We start from the raw sequence: 20,262 nt of genomic DNA, 5'->3' as shown, positions 1-20,262 counted from the left end.
CACTATATCATTATTAGGGGGGATAGCTATATAAGCACCAGATTGCGTTAAAAGTATTAAGGGGACAAAGCTTCAGCACTTCTATCTCCCATGAAACTTACAGATAAAGTTCAGGTCGATATTAAAGTATTTCATCAGGTGCACATGCAGGATCTAGCATCAACTATGAACTGGAAGCTAGCCTGACAAGGGTACAATTGGGATGAACAAATGTCATGTCGAAAGGGGCTGTTTGATTTTAGGCCTCCCCCCTCCCCCCCCCATTAGTTCAGAAAACAAAATGTACAATAAGTGTTTATAACGACAAGCTAAACTTTGCTAGTGTAGCGTATAACAACGCCCAGTCTGCAGGGCTAAGACTGATCCATTCATCGCCTTGGAGATCAATATTCACTATTCAGATACAACCATACGTAGTAAATGTAATCGGTATTCATGTCACGTATCCACATACATACATATATATATATATATATATATATATATATATATATATATATATATATATATATGACTCATCATCCGCTTGGCGCGACCGAAACCATTATTGTTAAATCAATAAGGTTGACAAGGAAACGAGGTCGTTTGACAATGCTCGTCATGACGTCACGCTCCGTGATTGGCTGTGCTATCTTCAGACGAAGGGGAACTTGGTAGGTTTCGGTTGCTGACGGAAGCGGTTTGGAGGGTAAACAAGTTGAGACAATGGATGTATAAATTCCACTCGTCGACGAAGGTAGCTACACCGACAGTTGGGCTCTTGCTGTGTGGACGCCACACACTTGTGACAATTCCTCAGCACAAACTTCAGTGCTTCAGTACAGCTGGATTCACCTGAAAAGCTTGATTCACCTGCAACAGCTGGGTACACCTAAAACAGTGAGTCATTGTGCTAACTATCTTGTATCTTACGCAATCGTCTCTGTGATATGCTAATATATATATAGGTATACATAGCATAAACGATACAGTCACGTATAGATACAAGACTGCCACGTATACAGTCATGTATAAATAGTCAATACGATACAGTCATGTATAGATCAGGAACAATACAGTCAATTACAAACACAATAGGTCAAGTATGAATAATCGACGATATAGTTACCGGTGATTTTCATATTTGATGTGCATCGAGGATAAGTCGTAAAAGCATTCACTACATTTACACCATGGCATGTTTTGGAATTGACAATGTTTTGAACACAGCCCTGTTCGCACTATACTAAAGTGTGTCGCGGCATGTTCTGGACTAAAATAATGCTGTAAGTATACCCCCAACCCACACCCTGTCCTAGCACTATGTACCATTGAATGTACCAATACAAATAATTTGGCATTTGAATGGAAGCAGTAGTTTAAAAGGAAGTTGTTCGGTGGCGTCTTGCTGCTCAATTTGCTGCAAGGTAGACTAGAAGGGCATACTGAAATTAGATCTACAAGACCCAATACAGGTGCACTCTATCTAAATCCCTCTAATGGCCTGAAGACCACAACTCAGTTCCTAATCGGATTGCTCTAATACCCGTGTCACAGCGTTTTTACAAAATTCCCCTATCTCCCTTGATTGTAACTCTGAGAGGATTCTAGATCATTCTGTCCGTGGTCTGTCATAGTTCAGTGTGGGGGAATTCTCTGGTGTTGGGGGTTTCCGTGACAAAACATCGTTGAAAGCATGACTGTGAACTTTACCCGCCAACAATGATGTAATGGTTTCTGTAGGCGTGTCAGCAAACATCATGTCGTAACCCATAAGTTCAAAGGTCGATCAGTTCTTGGCAGTTATCCAGTTTCGGTGTTTACATCATATCACATCCCTGCCCAATGACATGGTTCTTGCCGATGTTATTGTACATTGTTCTCGACAGAAGGTTGTTTGCATTTCACACAAAAAGGCTGAGGTTAATAGATGCTTAATGACCTAGATCAATAATTTAGAAACACATGGAAAATGTCCTATCTGAATGCACCATAGGCTGTATTATGGGTAGCGGAATTATGGGTAGCGGAATTATGGGTAGCGCAGGGGAAAATAATACATCACCATGGCATCTCGTCAAGATGAGGCGCATGCGTACTGTGTTCGTTTGCTATGGTAATTGTTCTGATTTCTCACAGCGTTGTTTACCAACTCAACTGCAGACTACAGGATGCACATATACAAGAGTGGTTTAGTTGTGTCAGCAATAACTCACAATTGTCCCTTCTTCACAAATCCAAAAATCATTATATACAAGAAAAATATCTTCATGATGTGAATAATGTTGAAATCCGTAAAGCAATAACACAGTTAAGAATTAGTAGCCATATATTGAATATAGAAACAGGTAGATACTTTAATGTAGCTCCCGACCAAAGGTTTTGCCCATTCTGTACAGATCGAATTGAAGATGAGTTTCACTTTATCATGGAATGCACTAAATATGATGCTCTACGCGATGAGTTATTCACCTCTCTCAATTCAAGTACTTCAGATTTTAAGACACTCAATGCCACAGATAGATTTGACTATATATTTAAATGCAACAGCTCATACAGTGTTAAAATAGGTAAATATATAAAAGATTGTTTTGTTATTAGAAAAAAGAATAATGATACTCAAAATTAGCCCAACTTGAATAATGTAAAACCTAAGATAGTCATTTTGTTGTAGTGAATAGTTTTATTCCATACTTATGTCTTGTTCTATGTTTACTGTTGTTGCCATACTTAGGGACAGCTATCAGGAGGGTGAGCTGACAGGAGGGGTTAACTTTCGGGAGGGTGAGCTGTCGGAAGGGGGGAGCTTTGGGGAGGGGTGAGCTGACAGGTTAAGAGAGCTGTCGGGAGGGTGAGCTTTCGGGATGGTTAGCTGTCGCGAGGGGTGAGCTGTCGGGAGGGCTCAACAGTTGCTTGCCCTGACCAAAGCACCATACATGATTCACCGCCTTGCTTATGAATATTAATGAGCTTGCCGTATATGGCACAAGCCAATCAGCAGCGCTTAGACTTCAGATATGACGGACAGGAAGCACACGGGCACGGCGTGAAACGCGAAAATGGATTTGTAATGGGATCATAGTCATGATGCGACCATGGTAGGATGGATCTTGGAATCATGGAACATGCATCCAAAATTACGTGCGATCCATGGATCTTGGAAGGTGATACATTACATCATGTTTGTATACATGGCCATATTACATCTATACAACAAAACTGAACAAGACGAAACTGGTTTTTGTCAAGAAAATGACAAACAATTGTACCATGCAGAGAGGTTTAAACATTATATATCCTTAAAAGGCTGTTAGAATGCCTTGTAAAACTAGCTCAATCGGTATGGTCGTAGAAAATGCGCTCAGAGTTACATGTGGGCTGGAAGGCCCTCGGTTCGAATCCGTCAGGGAAAAGTTGTTTTTCTTTTTTCTTTTTCTCTTTCTTTTTTTCTTTTTAAACATCCGTTTGATGTATACAACGTCTTTGTATTATGATCGTAGATTCCAAACCATGCCTCGATTTTTTTTCTGTTCATTGTAACGGAAAACACCATTCAACGGATGCTTCGTATGGTTGATTGGTTGGTTGGTTGGTTGGTTGGTTGGTTGGTTGGTTGGTTGGTTGGTTGGTTGGTTGGTTGGTTGGTTGGTAAATGTACAGCCATAATTTGGACCTGTGCCATGTGATTTATACCTCATGTATGTCATTTCTGCCTTCATTTTCCAATGGTGTACGATACGTTATGATAAGAATTAAGGGCTAGGGTGATTGAGATTAAGGGTAATGATGACAGATTAAGGGAAAGGGCAACGGATTAGGGTCTGTGGTGATGGATTAATGGGAATGCTGACGGATTAAGGGCTAGGGTGACGGATTAAGGGTAATGATGACGGACTAAGGGAAGGGGCGACGGATTACAAATGTAGGGTCTGTGGTGATGGATTAAGGGATATGCTGAAGGATTAAGTTTAAGGGTGACGGATTTAGAGCTATGTTGATAGATTAAGGGTTATGTAGGCGGATTAAGGGCTAGGGTGACGGATTAAGGGTTATGGTGATGGATTAAGGGCAAGGATGCCGCATTAAGTGAAAGGGTAACGAATTAGGGTCTCTGGTGATGGATTAAGAGTTATGCTGTCGGATTGAAGTTTATAACCACGGATTTAGGGCAAAGGTGACGGATTAAGGGCTAAAGGGACGGATTAAGGGCTATGGTGACATATCATGGGCAATATCATGGCTGAGGGATTAAAGGCTTTCGTGACGGATTAAGGGCAAGGGTGACGGATAAAGGGTTATCCTGTGGGATTAAAGTTTATGTTAACGGATTAAGGGCTAGGGTGACGGACTAAGAATATCACATCCCGTTGTAATATACTCCTCAACTAACCACCTGTAGATAATGATGTTCATTGAGCGAAAATGGCAGCTTTTTGCAGAAGCACTTGTTTTAGATGGGATGATAGTTTCTCCGCATGTTTGGTCGGTATTTGGTGATGCAGTGGTTGCCCTCTACCCTATCCGTCAAAGCTAAGATTCGGTACCCGATAAACAAGTTCGGACGCAGTAAGGACCGTCACTGAACGTTACGCGGTGTTCGTCTTGCTTATGAATATTGATGAGCAGGCCTTATTTGGCTGGCACAATCTTCCCCTTGGTACAACACTAAGGCATAGGCTCTGATTGGCTAACAGTCGATTATTATTCACACCCTCAATAGTGCTTTGGTCAGGCCAAGGGAAAAGCCCGAACCCGTGGGAGGTATACGCGAGTTCGGCTCTGCTATAAGAGACTGATGGTTTGACTAAATTTTTCTAGCAGCCTTTCCTAGTACTAATAGTAGTCCACTGTTTTCTGCTGCTGCAGTAGTAGTAATACTTTACGGTAGTACTAATCCGGTCTATAATTTTATTAACAGTCTCCTGGCTTATGCTTTGGTCCCATTTTCAGTCGGGGGCCCGGCCGGGCTGTTTGCGAAAAATAAAGAATGTCACAACATATGGTAAGGAGTGATTGTTTCATGTTTTGTGTCTTTTTTTTAAATTTCATATCACATTTTTCATTCCCACAAGCGGGGCCCCGATTTAGAAATGGGACCAAAGCATTAAGGTTTAATGGGCACATGCCCTTTGGGCAGGGGCCCGGATCAGGTCGTGGAAGCAGGAGATTGTGCAACACAGGCTACAGATACCATACCACTATCTTTATTGCTCTAGGACACGGACAAGCACTCGATGAAATATTGGATCCCTTAGGTGGAAGATCATGGATCCTACAGAAAAGTCTGAGAATGGCCTCAGTTCAACGGACGCGTCTGAAAGGACCAAGGCATCCCAACCACAGGGGGCTCGCCCAAAGAGTAGAGTTAGGCCAAAAGATGAGAAATCAAAAGAGGGTGGCCATGTAGACGACGGGCAAATAGTAAATGGAGAACGTAAGAACAAAACTGCTTCTGCCCTGCCGGGGACTAAGCATGCACAAGGAGCAAGACGAACTGACACGCATCCAAGACGTCCTGACAGTAGACAAGAAGAGCATTTAAGACGAACTCACACTGACAATAGACAAAAAGTGAATTCAAGTCGAGTTGACAACAGGCACAGAGAAAATTCAAGGCGCCCGGACAATAGGTACAGAGAACATTCACGGCCAACTGGACAAGACGACCGTAGACACAAAGAAGATTCAACACGCCCTGACAGTAAAAACAAAGAACATCCAAGACGACCTGGCAACAATTACAAAGAACCTTCGAGACAACCTAACGGTACTTACAAAGAACATTCAAAGAAAGACATGGCGGCTAAACCACGATCTGCCTCCAAAGAAAATCAAGCATCGAAATTTCAACCCAAGGGAAAACGCCAAGTTGGTCAAGACGGGTGGAAACAAAAAGGTGCCAAGGAACGGTCTAGCACAAATTCTACCGCTGAACGTAGAGGCAGACCCAAATGGCACCTCATGGCACATCACTTAACAAGAATGCAACAAGAAGAACCAGAAAACATCGTGATGGAGCTTCTTGGGAATCTAGAGTCCTTCGAGGCCTTACTGAAAAGCGTTCAGTCACATTCCAGGGAGCTAAAACCTCTGATAGCTGTCCTAGCTAAGGCTTGTGACTGTCCCATGACGAGTAATCTGACCCGGCTGCTTGCTTCTGTCGTAGATACCCCTCTTATGATCTCTGCTTTGGCTGGCTTCATCTATAAGATGCCTGCAGAGAAGTCAGAACATGTGAGGGAAGGGTTCCCAGCTGTGCTCCTGAGCGTGCTTACGATTCTCTTGAAATTCATGGAGCGGTTCCCAAGTCACTACGACAGCGTTCTTGGCCCTTTAGGAGCCGTAGAAGTCACTTTTACTCAACTAAAGCACAATGGCATTCTAACCGACAAGTGTGAGGACATCACGGCCAAGCTGGATGTACTCAAAGAACAGAGAGACGACATGATGGAGCGAGAACGCACGGGAGCACGAGTGAAAACTACATCAACACCAGCTGCAGACGGCAGTGGCGATGACGACGGATCCGGTGACGAAGCGCCAGACGATTTTCGGGAGTACCCTGAATTCCCAACACCAGAAGAGGTCCGTGCAGGTACCCAGCCCTTTCTTCGACCGAATCTGGTGATCGGTCCATATAAAGACCTCGAACACTATCTTGACGTGCAGTACCGCCTGTACAGGGAAGATTTTGTGGCACCCTTGCGGGAGGGCATCCAGGAGTACGTCGCTAGCCTCCAACATCGTGACGGCCGCCGCAGGAGATTCCAGGACATTCGCGTCTACAACGGCGTTTCCATCGTCCAGCCGAACTGCACAAACCAGGGTTTGACACACACCCTACGTTTTGACAACTCCCGTCTACAAAGAGTCAACTGGGAGTTTTCCAAGAGGTTAATTTTTGGATCCCTTGTTTGCCTGTCGGTAGACGGTTTCAATACTTTATTTTTTGCGACCGTTGCAAACAGAGATCCGAAGGCACTGCATCGTGGGAACATCGATGTCCGTTTTGAGGGAGGCGTCGATGCGGTCGCAAGGCTGAACCCCAATGATGAGTACGTCATGGTAGAAACATCTGCATTCTTCGAGTCGTACCGGCACGTTCTCAAGATGATCCAGGGGATAGAAGGAGGTGACCTACCCTTTGAGCAGCACATCGTGCGTTGTGACCTTGACATAGGCCCGCCGCGCTATCTTGTAAGGCCTGCTGACGACACGCCAGTCCGGTTTGACTTGACACCGTTACTGAACATCCCGGAGCTGGAGAAACTGAGGGGCAAGAGAGAGAAGAGGCTGGCAGATCCCCGTCGCAGGCGTGGCATGGGCTTCCGACGGACTCATCATGACAGAGAAGACGGGGAAGAAGAAGATTTCAATGGCCTAGAAAAACTTTCAACCGAGCACCCTCAAATAGATCGAGCTAGATCGGTGCCTATCCTTGACACAGATGCCTGGCCATCTGGTGAAGATCTTCAGCTGGATGAGTCACAGCTTGGCGCCGTACAAACTGCCCTGACTCGGCAGTTCTCTGTCATCCAAGGCCCACCAGGAGCGGGGAAGACCTACATTGGACTTAAGATCGTCAAAGCCCTGCTCCACAACAGGGATGTGTGGAAAACTCGAGGTGCTCCTCGCCCATTGTTAGTGGTCTGCTACACCAACCACGCCCTGGATCAGTTCTTAGAGGGGATACACGAGTTCTTAAAGACGGGCATCGTAAGAGCAGGATCAAGGAGTGGCAGTGAAGACTTGAAGAAGTTTATGCTGAGAGAAATCAAATACATGAACCGAAAGAATCGGTCTGTTCCCCTCAACATACATCGCAACATTGGTCGAATCAATCACGAAATGAAACAGATTACTGTGGAAATCGACGGTCTGAACAAAGAAATAAGAGACGCTGCGTCAGAGAACAAGATACTGCCAATGAAAATACTTGAAAACTTCATGAGCAACGGTCAGGTTTCATGCATACATCAGGACGTTCATACATTGGGTCTGCCTGACAAGTGTTCCTTCTTCCACGCCTGGCTTGAGCTCATCAAACGCCCATCAGTCAAGGAAACATCGTCATCATCAGACACTACGGCATCTGGTCATGCCATGGCTCGGGTAGATGACCAAAGGCAAGTCCCTGGGCTTTCTGACGAAGAAGAATTTAGTTCTGATGATCAGGATGAAGATGTCGGCTATGTGGGATATTACAGTGTATTGAGCACCAGTGCGGAGACGGATGTAGCAGAACCGCAGGACCAGCGAATAAACAGGAACGGCTCTAGTCCTCCTGGAAACACCTCGGCGACGGACAAAAATGATTCGTTCGACCCCCATGACGATTCCATAACAGCTTTATCCAGCAAGACTCCGGAAGACTTAGAAAATACAACTGCCAAAGTCAGAGCTGACCAAATGATTGACGCCGATGTGGATGAAGCCACAGGGGCAATTGAGCATAACGCTGCTGAGGGTAACACCACTGGAAACGATGTCATCCTGAACGACGCCGATGCCGATGACGCCGCTAGAGTAGACGCCACTGACGTTGACGCCAGTGACGCCACTGGAGATGACGACGCGCCCATAGAGGTAGACGGAGACGCAAAGGTAGCTGAGATGGAACGCCTAGGAGAGGAGGAGTATGAGGTTTACAATACAGTGAATCAAGAGGAGAGCAATGGCGATCCGCCACGAAACACCCTTCCGGAAGATGAGAAAGATGACGGGTTTCAGCTGGTAGTCGACTGGGATGGTGTGAAAAGGAGGATCAGGCACGGCCGTGGACATTTCCCTGCGATGGACGCTGAAGAAGCAGCCATGGTGGATGACATCTGGCAACTGTCGTGGGCCGATCGGTGGAGGTTGTATAACTACTGGGTTATTCGATATACCAACCATTATCGTCAGCAGGTCTTTGACCTGCAGAGAAAGTACGAGACTCTCTCGACAGAAAAGGAAGAACTAGGACTTGAAGAGGACTTGTCTGTCCTACAAGGCGCGACGGTGATCGGCATGACCACCACGGCAGCAGCCAAGTATCGGAAGATCCTTGAACGAGTCAGCCCCAAGATCATCGTGGTCGAGGAGGCAGCGGAAGTGCTGGAGGCACACGTCATCACGACCTTGACGGGCGGATGTGAGCATCTCATCCTGATAGGAGACCACCAACAGCTCCGTCCTAATCCCACTGTGTACAAGCTGGCCAAGGACTTCAATCTTGACTACTCGCTATTCGAGCGCATGGTGAAGAATGGTCTCCATCCTCATACATTATCGACCCAACATCGCATGCGTCCAGAGATCTCAGTTCTCATGAAGCACATCTACCCGAACCTGTTAGACCACGAGTCAGTCAGGAGCTACGATAGGATTCAAGGCATTGACAAGAACATCTTCTTCATCGATCACAACAAAGATGAGGTGCATAATGAGGAGCTCCTCAGCCATGCTAACGACCACGAGGCCGACTACATCGTGGCCCTTTGCCGATACCTGATTCTGCAGGGGTACGACAAGTCGCGAATAACTATCCTCACGACCTACAAAGGTCAGCTGTACAAACTTAGAGGCAAGATGAAGAAGGGGTTTTTCGAAGGAGTTCGAGTAACAGTCGTGGACAACTTTCAGGGCGAAGAGAACGACATAGTTCTGCTGTCACTGGTTCGCAGCAACAGGGAAGGCAGTATCGGCTTCCTGAGCATCTCCAACCGCGCGTGCGTGGCGCTGTCCAGGGCACGGATGGGGTTCTACTGCGTTGGGAACATCAGCATGCTCGCTAGAAAGACAGAGCTTTGGCGTAACATCAAGGCGGACATGGAAGAAAGAGGCTGTATTGGTCGTCATCTGAAGCTGAGGTGTCAGAACCATCCGGATACGGAAGTCGAGGCTCGCTCTGCTAAAGACTTCACAGCTGCACCAGAGGGCGGCTGCATGAGGGACTGTGACGTACGACTCAAGTGTGGCCACCGATGTCGACTATCCTGCCATCCCGCTGATCCGGAACACAAAGTGTACAAATGCTATGAAGACTGTCCAAACAAATGCGAGCAAGGTCATCCCTGTCGGAAGAGATGTTGGGCGGACTGCGGACCCTGTATGTTCAGGGTACCAAAGATCATCCCAGACTGTGGTCACGAGCAGATGGTGCCATGCAGCGTGGACCCAGATGTGTTCAGCTGCCGTGAGCCTTGCGAGAAGATCCTACCATGCGGGCATCGCTGCCAAAATGCCTGCGGCAGCTCATGTACCGACAGATGTAAGGAGCAAGTCACCAGGCGATGGCCATGTAAACATGACGTGACAACGGAATGTCATCGGAAACCAGAAAATTTCCGATGCCCTACTGCTTGCCAGAAGGTGCTGGAATGCGGGCATCTGTGCCAGGGAACATGCGGCTCCTGCTATCAGGGACGTCTCCACGTTTCCTGCAACAATCCCTGTGGTCGTAGTCTTGTTTGCTCCCACCCATGCACATATCCCTGTACCGGTGAATGTCCTCCTTGCCAGGTGGCCTGTCAGAACAGGTGTTTCCATAGTAGATGCAATCACAGGTGTGGCGATCCGTGTGCACCTTGCAACGAGCCTTGCTTGTGGAGGTGTCCACACCAAAGGTGCACACGCCGATGCGGTGAACCGTGCAACAGGCCTCCCTGTAACCGGCCCTGCAGAAGAAAACTACGCTGTGGTCATCGCTGCATTGGTCTCTGTGGTGAACCTTGCCCCACCAAGTGCAGAGTCTGCAATCGGGAAGAAGTCACGACGATCCTGTTCGGGGACGAAGACGAGAGAGGAGCTCGCTTCATCCAACTGGAAGACTGCGGTCACATCGTAGAGGTTCGAGCCCTGGACATGTACATGACACAGAAAAACACTGCCGACGAGACCGGCACTGTTTGCATACAGCTCAAAGTTTGCCCCTGGTGCAAAACGCCCATCCGCCGCAATCTCAGATACGCCAACTACATCAAGGAGGCTCTAGCCGACATTGAGGAAGTCAAGAGAAGGGTCAGAGGCAACATGCACGACATACACCGACAAGCAACTGCCCTCAAGGCACAAATAGCAAGGGCTAGTTTTCTGAGGGAACCAGACGACAGGGAAACGAGGCATAAGTTGGAAGACAAGCTTGTGGCTATGGAATACTTGACTTTAGGAGAAGTTGCTGTCATCCGAATGCAATTCGAATTCCTGAAGGCGATAAACGACTACGAGAAGATGCTGACAAAAAATAAGGATTCCCTGACGAGAGAAAACCGAATCAGATTTCAGAGGAACCTCGACATGCTGAAGTCCACCTTGATGCACATCAGGTTCAAGTACAGGATGAGTGAACAGGAGGTCAACGACCTTAACCGAGAGTTGAAGAGGGTTCACGTGGAGACCAACCTGTCCATCCTGACGAATGACCTCGAGAGACACGCTGTGAACCTTAGTCAGCAGGAATCAAAGGAAATACAAGTCTTGCAGGTATTGGTTACCGATAGATCGAAAATATTGAATCATTTTTCTGGTACCTTTTATGAGAGCTTTCTTGCAATTGATGATTTCTGTTTCAAGATCTGCCTTGTCCCACAAAACGTGAGCTTAAATATAACGTCAACTCTGATAAAACCGCCAGGCACCCTAAGACCATTAGAATTGCTGTTATCGATGTCAGCGTATTCTCAATGTATTGAAAGCCCGGATATCTGAAAAGTGAGATATCTCTGAATTATCTTTTTTCTTTTTAATGTGCCGGTCATGGGTACCCAGTAGAATCATAAGCGTTGACGTTACCTATCAAATCTTGGCTAGACTCATTATTTCTTTTTTTCTAGTTTGGCTATTCTGGACTCATTTGATGTTGGGGCAATATTTTCATTTCTATTCAAAGACAGGACATTACAATGGAATTTGAAATGAGCAGTATTTGTAATGGTTGTACATGTAGGGATTCATATTCTCAAATGAAGCTCGTGTTTGTTTATTTGTTTTTGCACAGAGCCTGTTCCATCACGGCACCTTCCTCAGCACAGAAGACCTGGACGTGGGTAAGGACATCCTGGAGGATGTTCGCCGGCGTCATCCCCAGTTGTCGGCTTTGACGACAGAACAGAAGGCCGAGATTGTCAAAGCCATCGGCCTTGGGAAGGGTCACTGGTACAAGTGCCCAAACGTGAGCACATGTAGCTTATGTTTTGTTTATTTTTTTGCTCTGTAAAAGTTTCAAAATCACGCTGTGTTTTTGGTGTATGTTTTTGGAGTAACGTTAGGTGCGTGTGCGTGTGTGTGTGTGTGTGTGTGTGTGTGTGTGTGTTCGCGCGTTTGTGTGTGTGTGTGTGTGTGTGTGCGTGTGTGTGTTCGCGCGTTTGTGTGTGTGTGTGTGTGTGTGTGCGTGTGTGTGTGCGTGTGTGTGCGTGTGTGTGTGTGTGTGTGTGTGTGTGTGTGTGTGTGCGCGCGCGTTTGTGTGTGTGTGCTATTCGCTACGAAATTTAAACATTGTGCCTTTACACAGAGTGCAACCAGACCCTTGCACTTACATCAATGGAACTCGTACTGCTCTTGCAGTTCATGTAACGTTACATTCCAAAGGTAATTTTACGATTCCATTTTCAATGTTTACTTTAAAAGACTTTTAGGCATTTTTAGTGTAACATCTATAAAAAAAGCATGCTCATGCAGATTACGTTTGTACTAAAATCAATGCTTTCCTTTGGAATGTATTTAACTGCATGAACATGAGTTCCATATTTTCTATATCCTATGTCTGTTTACTTCAAAATGATTCTAGGCATTGTTCAGGTTCATGTGCAGAAAAAGCATATTGCCTCAGAACAAACAATGATAGTGATCATAGAAAATCCTGAAGTTACATGCAAGTTAGGTTAATATTCTGTTTTATGCATGGTTCATGATGGAAATGAAAAAAAAGTTCATTATAAATCACATGCAGGGACATTTCTACGCCATTGGAGATTGTGGTGGCGCCAACCAAGGGGGTAGATGTCCGGACTGCGGCCGGGCCATCGGGGGACAGAACCACGCGTTGGCGGCGGGGAACCAGCACGCCCCCGAGATGGACGGCTCGGCGCACGCTGCCTGGTCGGACGCCGCTAACCTGAACAACTTCAACCTAGACGACCTTCTTTAAGGGGTTACTGTAAAGGACTTCCAGTCTACCTTTTGTAGTCTTCTTCTCAAAAGCATTTGCTTGAATTCAATATTTTATTTTCAATTCCTGCCAGGGAAAGTAATTGCATTATTGCATGCCAATGTCAATGTCCATTGTGGGTTATTCTCAAAGTTTTAGTTTGCTACCTACAGAAGTATAGGAAATGTATAAGAAAACCATTTGCTTCTGTTGCATTTTGGTCATGACATTACCTTACAAAGTTGCACGGATCTTGGAAATGGCAAAGATAGTTATAGCTATATGATATCATAATTTAGCCTCCAAATGCAAGCTTTTGGCATTTAGTCATGGAGCGAGTTACTGAATAGTAGTAATATCTTCAAGAATGCATCATTTTTCGGATATTTGATGTAAAGTGGTTTGCGTGTTTTAGCTAACGTTTATGCAATGATAGGCATTTTATGGATTATGATGAACTATGCAAATCTCAACTTTTAAAAGGCCATCACCGATACTTGTGCCTAACGGGGATCACTGTTGTATACATTATATTGATGCAAACTAATAAGATGATTGGTCATGGACAATATGATCAATAATCTTTTTCAGATTTTAATAGCACATTGAAATGATAACGTAGTAACGATTCAAGTAGCCTTTGTACAAGGATTTGAAACAAAAAAAACAATTGTTTTTGATGATAACAATAATATTGAGATTTATTATCGATATCCTTCTATCCGTCTTTACAAGGAAACAGGTGTTGAATATAGTATAAAACTAGTAAATCAACACAGCTATGCATTACAAACAGAGATATACTGGTACTGCTTTACAAGACGAACGTATTTGAGCTAATGTTCAGTCAAATTTGGTGATGTTGAATACACACGTACAATCGTGTAAGGCTTTGTGTATATCATAGACTTTGTCTTCATTCATTCAATTCATAGCCAAAAGCAACATCATACCTTCTCCAACAACCAAACGAGGTTGTTGATCAACATAATGACCCCTTTCAATAAGACGCATGAGTATCACTTTTCATAATGATTGTAATATGATGCAGGATAAAGTAACAGACAGGAAAATATGCCAGACGTAGAAAAAAGTCGTAGAACACCGTTGCCTTTATTGTTGAGAACTGAAGAAGCTTTGGGGAAGTATTCCATGTGCTAAATAGTTAAACTTCTTTCTTTGAACATAGTTAACAATAAGTCGTGTGGCGCAAGTGGTAGAGCGCGCGGCTGTCAAACAATGGGACCCGGGATCTAATCCCAGGTTGTGCCCAGAGACATGTCCGAACTTGCGCCCCGACGTTGTGCCCTTGGGAAAGGCACTTAACACGACTTTCCTCACTTCACTCAGGTGTAAATGAGTACCTAGCTCATCTAGGGTTAGGGACGTCCTTCGGATAGGACGCTAAATGGAGGTCCCGTGTTTGGGGAGAGCCACACCCCGCGCACGTGAAAGAACCCATCACACCTCTCGAAAAAGAGTAGGGGCATGCCCCGGTGTGCGATGGTCCAAATCCTTCTGTCTGGAGTTTGTGATTCTCCATCTCGTATCAGCCATACGGTGATTTACACCATTCACCCTTACGGGAGACCTTGTGCATCCCCGTCTTGTATCAGCCAACGTAAGGGTATGTCACCCCGCAAGGGGCGGTATAACCCCGACGGTGCACGCGGCACGTAATTATAAACACGTCGCACGTAAGCACGTCGACTACCTACCTACCTATCTACCTTATAATACCCCACCCCCCCTCCCCCACGGGAACTGCGTGTCCGTCCTAATAAGGCTCCGGTCTCCGGTCTCGGAAGCAAACCATCCTTTGAATTGTTTGCATCTTAAGAACAGCTGATGTTGTCATTGGTATGAGCACGACAATTAAATTTTCACAAAAGTGGATACAAGCAACAATGGTTCCTAAAAAAGCACAAGGGGTCATCAAATCTCATAGTTCATGAAATAAAAACTACCGACATGTAGAAAATAAAACACTATCAACGGGTGCATTTGTTGTCTGTGTGCGCAAACACTAAGATATCTGGGTAATTTTTCCGGCCCGTCGTTCGTCGTGTGGGAGCCTGTCCGTGTGTGCAGCTGTGCCGGAAGGTGGGGATGTGTGTCCAGGCGTTCTCTAACACCAACCCGCTCCCCGCGGTTTGCTCAGTTTTAGATAAGTTCTTATTTAAACTAATTATTGACACAAAAAGGGGGCACACCACTTTGAATTCTACAATATGTATTATACGATGGTTTCGAAGGATAATTCACCATTATAAAAAAATGTACGCTTCTACATTATCTTACGAGGTAACTATGTAAGGGATCTATACAGACTGAGTCTTGGTTCTTTATCGCTACGTGCTGTAACCAGCATTTATTCAACAGTGGTCTAGTCCATTCCATGACGTCATAACGGATACGAAAGCTTGCAAATGTTCAGGTATTAGCCAGGCCATCACAGTCACGGTTTGTCCGAACAGTCGATCAGTGAAAATGAAGGTTCTGTTTCTCCTGTCCTTGGTGGTGTGCGCCTGGAGTGCACCACAGAGGCCTACACCAGCAACGGCATCAACCTTAGGTACGAGCGGTTTTCACATCTCATCGATATAAGATACAGTCAACACTATTATAACTACGCTGGCTGTGGTGAGAATGATTTTGCCAAGGGAGTTTGGTCACCATTATAGGGTTTCATTTGCCAGCCGCAGGGAAAATGTTAACCTTCTCGCGGATTGACTCTCCTGGCCAATTATTCCCCTTTTTGCCGAATTCTACGATCCGTACCCCCGTAGAAAGGCCTGGTGGAGGCTAAGGCGTTCCCGACACTAATTATTGAGCCATATTGTTGTTCTCTTTACGTATATCCTTGCAGTAGCACATTGAAGTCTTGGGCTTGGATAGGGCAGATATCATATATAGTTAGTTTTTGAAGCTGAACATTGCCGTATCTATCAGGTTGCCAATTTGGAGGCAGCTTTTACCCTGCCGGTTCCACCATCAGTGAGGGTACGGACCGCTGCGGCTGCACGTACGGGACGTACTGTACACAAGATGGAGGCGTGATCATCGGGGACTGCTTCCCAACGTGTAAGTTTGGTCAAAAATCTCATAGACTTCAGTTTGTATACGTAAAGGCGTTTACATGACTGTCCATTTTGTTTAACTTTCTAACACCATTTTTTTTTTGTATTTGGCATCACTTAGCCGGCTCGAACAAAAGATAGTTAGCCTCTATTAAAAAGCGACAATGCGATATATATATGTTAGGGTGGAGATCTGACAGAACCGTTAATTCTGCAGGCAGAGATCCCGGTCCCGATCAGAGTTAAACTTTGTAAATGTAAAGATATTTCCTTAGAAGACAGTCGGAGCTTTTCAACTTAGTGTCGTGTAGCTTGAAATCAAAGGATATTGACATAAACTCAGTATTTATAAATGGAAGACCATCCTGACACATTCCTACTTTCCTACGTCACCATATCTGTATATTGACAATCCCATCGTGATTCTACAAGATCGCAAAAACTATCCTGACATATTTTTCCATTGCTGGGAAAGGAGTGAAACATGGAAATTACCAGCAAGTGACATGAACGATTGCAGATACAATGGTGAGCCTCAAAGTATGAATATCAATGACGTCTTTTCTGATGTATTTTCCAGGCTGCGTTGTTGAGGGAAACGTGATTGACCATGATACATCCTACACGGACAGCTCAGGAGCGCAGTGTCACTGTTCCTGGGGGCAGTCGCTTTGCACAGCGCCACCTGGTGAGAGTGCACGAGAACTACAACTCTTGACTAGTGTTTACTCTCTGAAGCATCACGATTTAAAAACAATTATCTTTACTGATATGTGTATTGACTGAATGTTAGAAACATTTTGGCTCGCTCACGCTTTGGCTTGGCAAGTTCCCTGCACAAATTTATGAAAATCCGTCTTTGTGACATCGATTGAAATAATTCCTTGAGCTAAGTCTTGTAGAATGCTGCTTGTAGCGTTTATGATACTGTCCGTTTCTTGATGGCAAATGTGCTAGATGTTCGCACCCGGGACCTATAGCTATTGGTTCTGAGTAGTGATGCGTGTCTAAACCCCAGACCTGGTCCGGACTGGACCCAATGTTTAGGTTCAAGTCCAATAAACCTAAACGTCTGGAAACAAGTCCGGACTTGAAACAAAAAATCTCTCGCTTATGTATAGTTATACTCCCTTTTTGTCTTAAGCCATCATAAACCTTCCTTAGATCGTGAAATTTGCAATGAAAAAAATATGAAAAGATTGCTGTTTTTTGTGTTTATAACTGAACTTTTGTGTTTACTACTGACTGTACATAATTTCGCATACATAGTTTTCAAATTGCATGTAACATATATGCCAATTTCTGTAACAGGAAAGAAATATTTTAGCACATGGGAGGAAAGAAATATTCTAGCACATGGGTTCAAGTCCGGACCTGAACCTAAACCCCTGGATCTGAATCCGGACCTAAACACGGGTTTAGGTACACACCACTAGTTCTGAGTCCAACGCTCTAACCTTTGCGCCACTCCGACGCCTTGTTGCATATGATTGTTACTATTGCCACCACACATCCTGATCTGCTGTAGATCAATACCATATATAGAACGAGTAATGTAGTCTGTTCCCAGTTGTAGGTTGCGAGTATGGGGGCAACTTTTACCCTGCCGGTTCCACCATCAGTGAGGCTACGGACCGCTGCGGCTGCACGTACGGGACATACTGCTCACAGGACGGACATGTGATGATCGGGGACTGCTTCCCAACGTGTAAGGATTTCCTTATTGACATACGAACAGATATTTGGGGGTCACAAAAGGACGCTTTATATTGTGAGGGAAATAATTGCTGCAATAATCCCCAGATCTATCCTGCCGTTTATCGTTTAAACAAGTGTTTTTGCTCGATCTTCCCGATTTCCCCATCAAAACAAATCTCATGTTTCAAAAAGCATAATATAATATTTAGCATTGGAATGATTGAACGACTACCCCTGTTAGGTGCTTGGTTGACTGTGGAATCAAATAACAAGAGAAGAGTCAGGAAGTCAACGGAAACGGAATGTTTCCATTTTCCTGCAGGGGTGTGTGAAAACAAGCAATAGTCCCAATTTCTCTTATAGTGTTGGAAGAAAAGTTTAGTCTCGTTAATAATGAATTCTACCAACACAGATGAACTTTCATGCTAAGCAATAGACAGAGTGATAAGTTCTGATGGTCGTTATACATATAGATATCAATGGGACCTAACTTGACAAATGTGCGCTTTTGAAACCTTCGCTGTTTCCCTGTATTTCCCAGGCTGCGTTCACGAGGGGTCCGTCATTGACCAGGGCACATCCTTCACGGACAGCGCAGGCGCACAGTGCCGCTGCTCGTGGGGACAGTTACTTTGCCTCCCTCCCGGTAAGGGCAGGACAGAACAATATTTGTAGTCATTCAGTGATTTTACACATATAAACAGGAGCAAACCTGAACCCTAATATTAGCCAGTGGGAATGGACCCTATAACAATATCTAAGTGTTGTGCGGTATTGTAAATGGTAAGAATTGTGGTTTCATTTCATGTACACATGTTACGAGTGAACAATATAGAAATAATTAGCATAACTTCTCGATCTGTTCTGATCACTTAAGACTGCTGACTGTTTCAGATTTTCATTATTGCGTCATTATTTCTTTCGTTAGCCAGGTTTGTCAACGTACCGACTTGTAGACCTTATTTTAGTATTTCGTGGTTACTAGTGTACTTGAGTGCTTATGACATACTTCGAAATGTGGATGTTTGAAATGGTTACCAATCTTCGATAAACCTTTGAGGAGAGAAACTCTTGTTATCTTTGTTCCTCTGCAGGCGGTGACGACATCCTCTCCGGATAAAAAGCAGAGAAGGGCGGTCTTGTCCAAGAGTGAGCTCCACATGTACCACCTGCCATCTGCAAATACGGGATGCTAAAGGCAAAGTTATACAATAAAATCAACATGCAGAATGACTGCTTGTAATTATTGTATGAAGGTTCATTAGCTTTCTTTAAGGCAACCCAAGCAATATTAGGGCTCGAAAATCGGATTTTTAATTTATTTAGTCATTTCGATACATGATTCGTTCAACGATGATTTTTTTTCGGGGAGGGGGGTAAGAATATTTAGGTAAGCAGGGATCTTCAAAGAGAACATGCCATGATTCACACCGACCAATCGATCTCTTTGAAACTTAGATTCGAATTAGCCATGACCCGACAAATTGCTTCTTAGTTTGCTTTAACGGCAAAATCTGGCGAAAAAACCTCGCCAGTGAGACGCTGGAAGGTGTCAGCTTTTAAAAGATGTTTTCAGATGGACAATTTTGGCACTTTGGAAATGATAGAAGCTGACCGCGATTTAACGTTGAAAGAAAAGTAGTAGAAACTATCTTTTTAAACGTTAAATCACGGTCAGCTTCTATCACTTCCAAAGTGCCAAAATTGTTCATCTGACAACAACTGTTAAAAGCTGACACCTTCCAGCATCTCACTAGCGATTTGTCGGGTCATGGCTGATTCGAATCTGCGTTTCAAAGCGATCGATTGGTCGGGGAGATGATTTGACAAATTTACTCCAAAAAGAATGTTTCCGCACAAAGTCCGCTCGAAAGGCGGAATCGAACCGCTCCGACGTTAGTCGGCTACAGGTTTGAAGCCTGCACCCCGGGACCACCGAGGGTCATTCGAGCGAAATAGCTAAATGTACAGGTTTCTATATATACTACCCCTCTTTTGTGGCACTTGTTGTTGTGGGTATATCGATATTATTTTTTAGCTTAAGATTCGTAGTCGTTTGGGAACCCTTCAGCATACTTAAAAAAAAAGAAATAAGGGTAAATTGTCTTTTATATATGATAAAGTTCTGTTGAACTTGCACTTCTCCTAGCCAACTACATTTCCAGAAAGTTTGTATTATCTGATATCAGAATGCATTGTGGGTAAAGTAGCCCTTAACACGACTCAGCATTCATAGTGCTTCTAGAATGACATGAATTCGTACAGAATGTGGTCAAACGCTATAATGGTTTAAATTATGTTCAGAACTGCGAAGATTAACTGCAAGTATGAAGGATGATGGTGCCTGTCAGCAATTCCCACTCACTGCTATAGCTACTA

General features: G+C 44.6%; 2 protein-coding genes and 1 non-coding gene across 4 annotated transcripts; 2 read left to right on the top strand and 1 right to left on the bottom strand.

Annotated features, from left to right (window-relative positions):
- The first annotated feature begins 592 nt into the window (after positions 1–592).
- Positions 593–14,004, top strand: LOC136432154 (NFX1-type zinc finger-containing protein 1-like). The gene is made up of 4 exons (XM_066423165.1): positions 593–879; positions 5,196–11,442; positions 11,957–12,130; positions 12,908–14,004. The coding sequence occupies exons 2-4, from the start codon at positions 5,245–5,247 to the stop codon at positions 13,103–13,105; spliced, it is 6,570 nt and encodes a 2,189-aa protein (XP_066279262.1). The 5' UTR covers positions 593–879; positions 5,196–5,244; the 3' UTR covers positions 13,106–14,004.
- A 1,533-nt stretch (positions 14,005–15,537) lies between these two features.
- LOC136432153 (kielin/chordin-like protein) lies at positions 15,538–19,116 on the top strand. 2 transcript variants are annotated; one of them, XM_066423164.1, is made up of 6 exons: positions 15,538–15,680; positions 16,058–16,189; positions 16,766–16,873; positions 17,762–17,893; positions 18,425–18,529; positions 18,978–19,116. In XM_066423164.1, the coding sequence occupies exons 1-6, from the start codon at positions 15,596–15,598 to the stop codon at positions 19,001–19,003; spliced, it is 588 nt and encodes a 195-aa protein (XP_066279261.1). In that variant the 5' UTR covers positions 15,538–15,595; the 3' UTR covers positions 19,004–19,116. The 2 variants fall into 2 exon arrangements, with proteins under 2 accessions (XP_066279261.1, XP_066279260.1); XM_066423163.1 differs by having other exon boundaries at positions 17,756–17,893.
- A 631-nt stretch (positions 19,117–19,747) lies between these two features.
- Trnastop-uca (transfer RNA opal suppressor (anticodon UCA)) lies at positions 19,748–19,835 on the bottom strand. The gene has a single exon. It is a non-coding gene; the product is annotated as a tRNA-Sec (tRNA).
- Positions 19,836–20,262: the final 427 nt, after the last annotated feature.

Source organism: Branchiostoma lanceolatum, chromosome 4 (assembly GCF_035083965.1).
Source record: "Branchiostoma lanceolatum isolate klBraLanc5 chromosome 4, klBraLanc5.hap2, whole genome shotgun sequence".
Taxonomy (NCBI): domain Eukaryota; kingdom Metazoa; phylum Chordata; class Leptocardii; order Amphioxiformes; family Branchiostomatidae; genus Branchiostoma; species Branchiostoma lanceolatum.
Note: the sequence above shows the minus strand (reverse complement) of the source record. Positions and strands in the feature narration are given on the sequence as shown.

Excerpts from the sequence above, each read along its gene's own strand:
- LOC136432154 (XM_066423165.1), top strand. The coding sequence starts at position 5,245 with ATGGATCCTACAGAAAAGTCTGAGAATGGCCTCAGTTCAACGGACGCG. Across the intron at positions 11,443-11,956 it reads AGGAAATACAAGTCTTGCAG|AGCCTGTTCCATCACGGCAC; the intron begins GTATTGGTTACC and ends GTTTTTGCACAG. Across the intron at positions 12,131-12,907 it reads ACTGGTACAAGTGCCCAAAC|GGACATTTCTACGCCATTGG; the intron begins GTGAGCACATGT and ends AATCACATGCAG.
- LOC136432153 (XM_066423163.1), top strand. The coding sequence starts at position 15,596 with ATGAAGGTTCTGTTTCTCCTGTCCTTGGTGGTGTGCGCCTGGAGTGCA. Across the intron at positions 15,681-16,057 it reads AGCAACGGCATCAACCTTAG|GTTGCCAATTTGGAGGCAGC; the intron begins GTACGAGCGGTT and ends CGTATCTATCAG. Across the intron at positions 17,894-18,424 it reads CGGGGACTGCTTCCCAACGT|GCTGCGTTCACGAGGGGTCC; the intron begins GTAAGGATTTCC and ends TGTATTTCCCAG.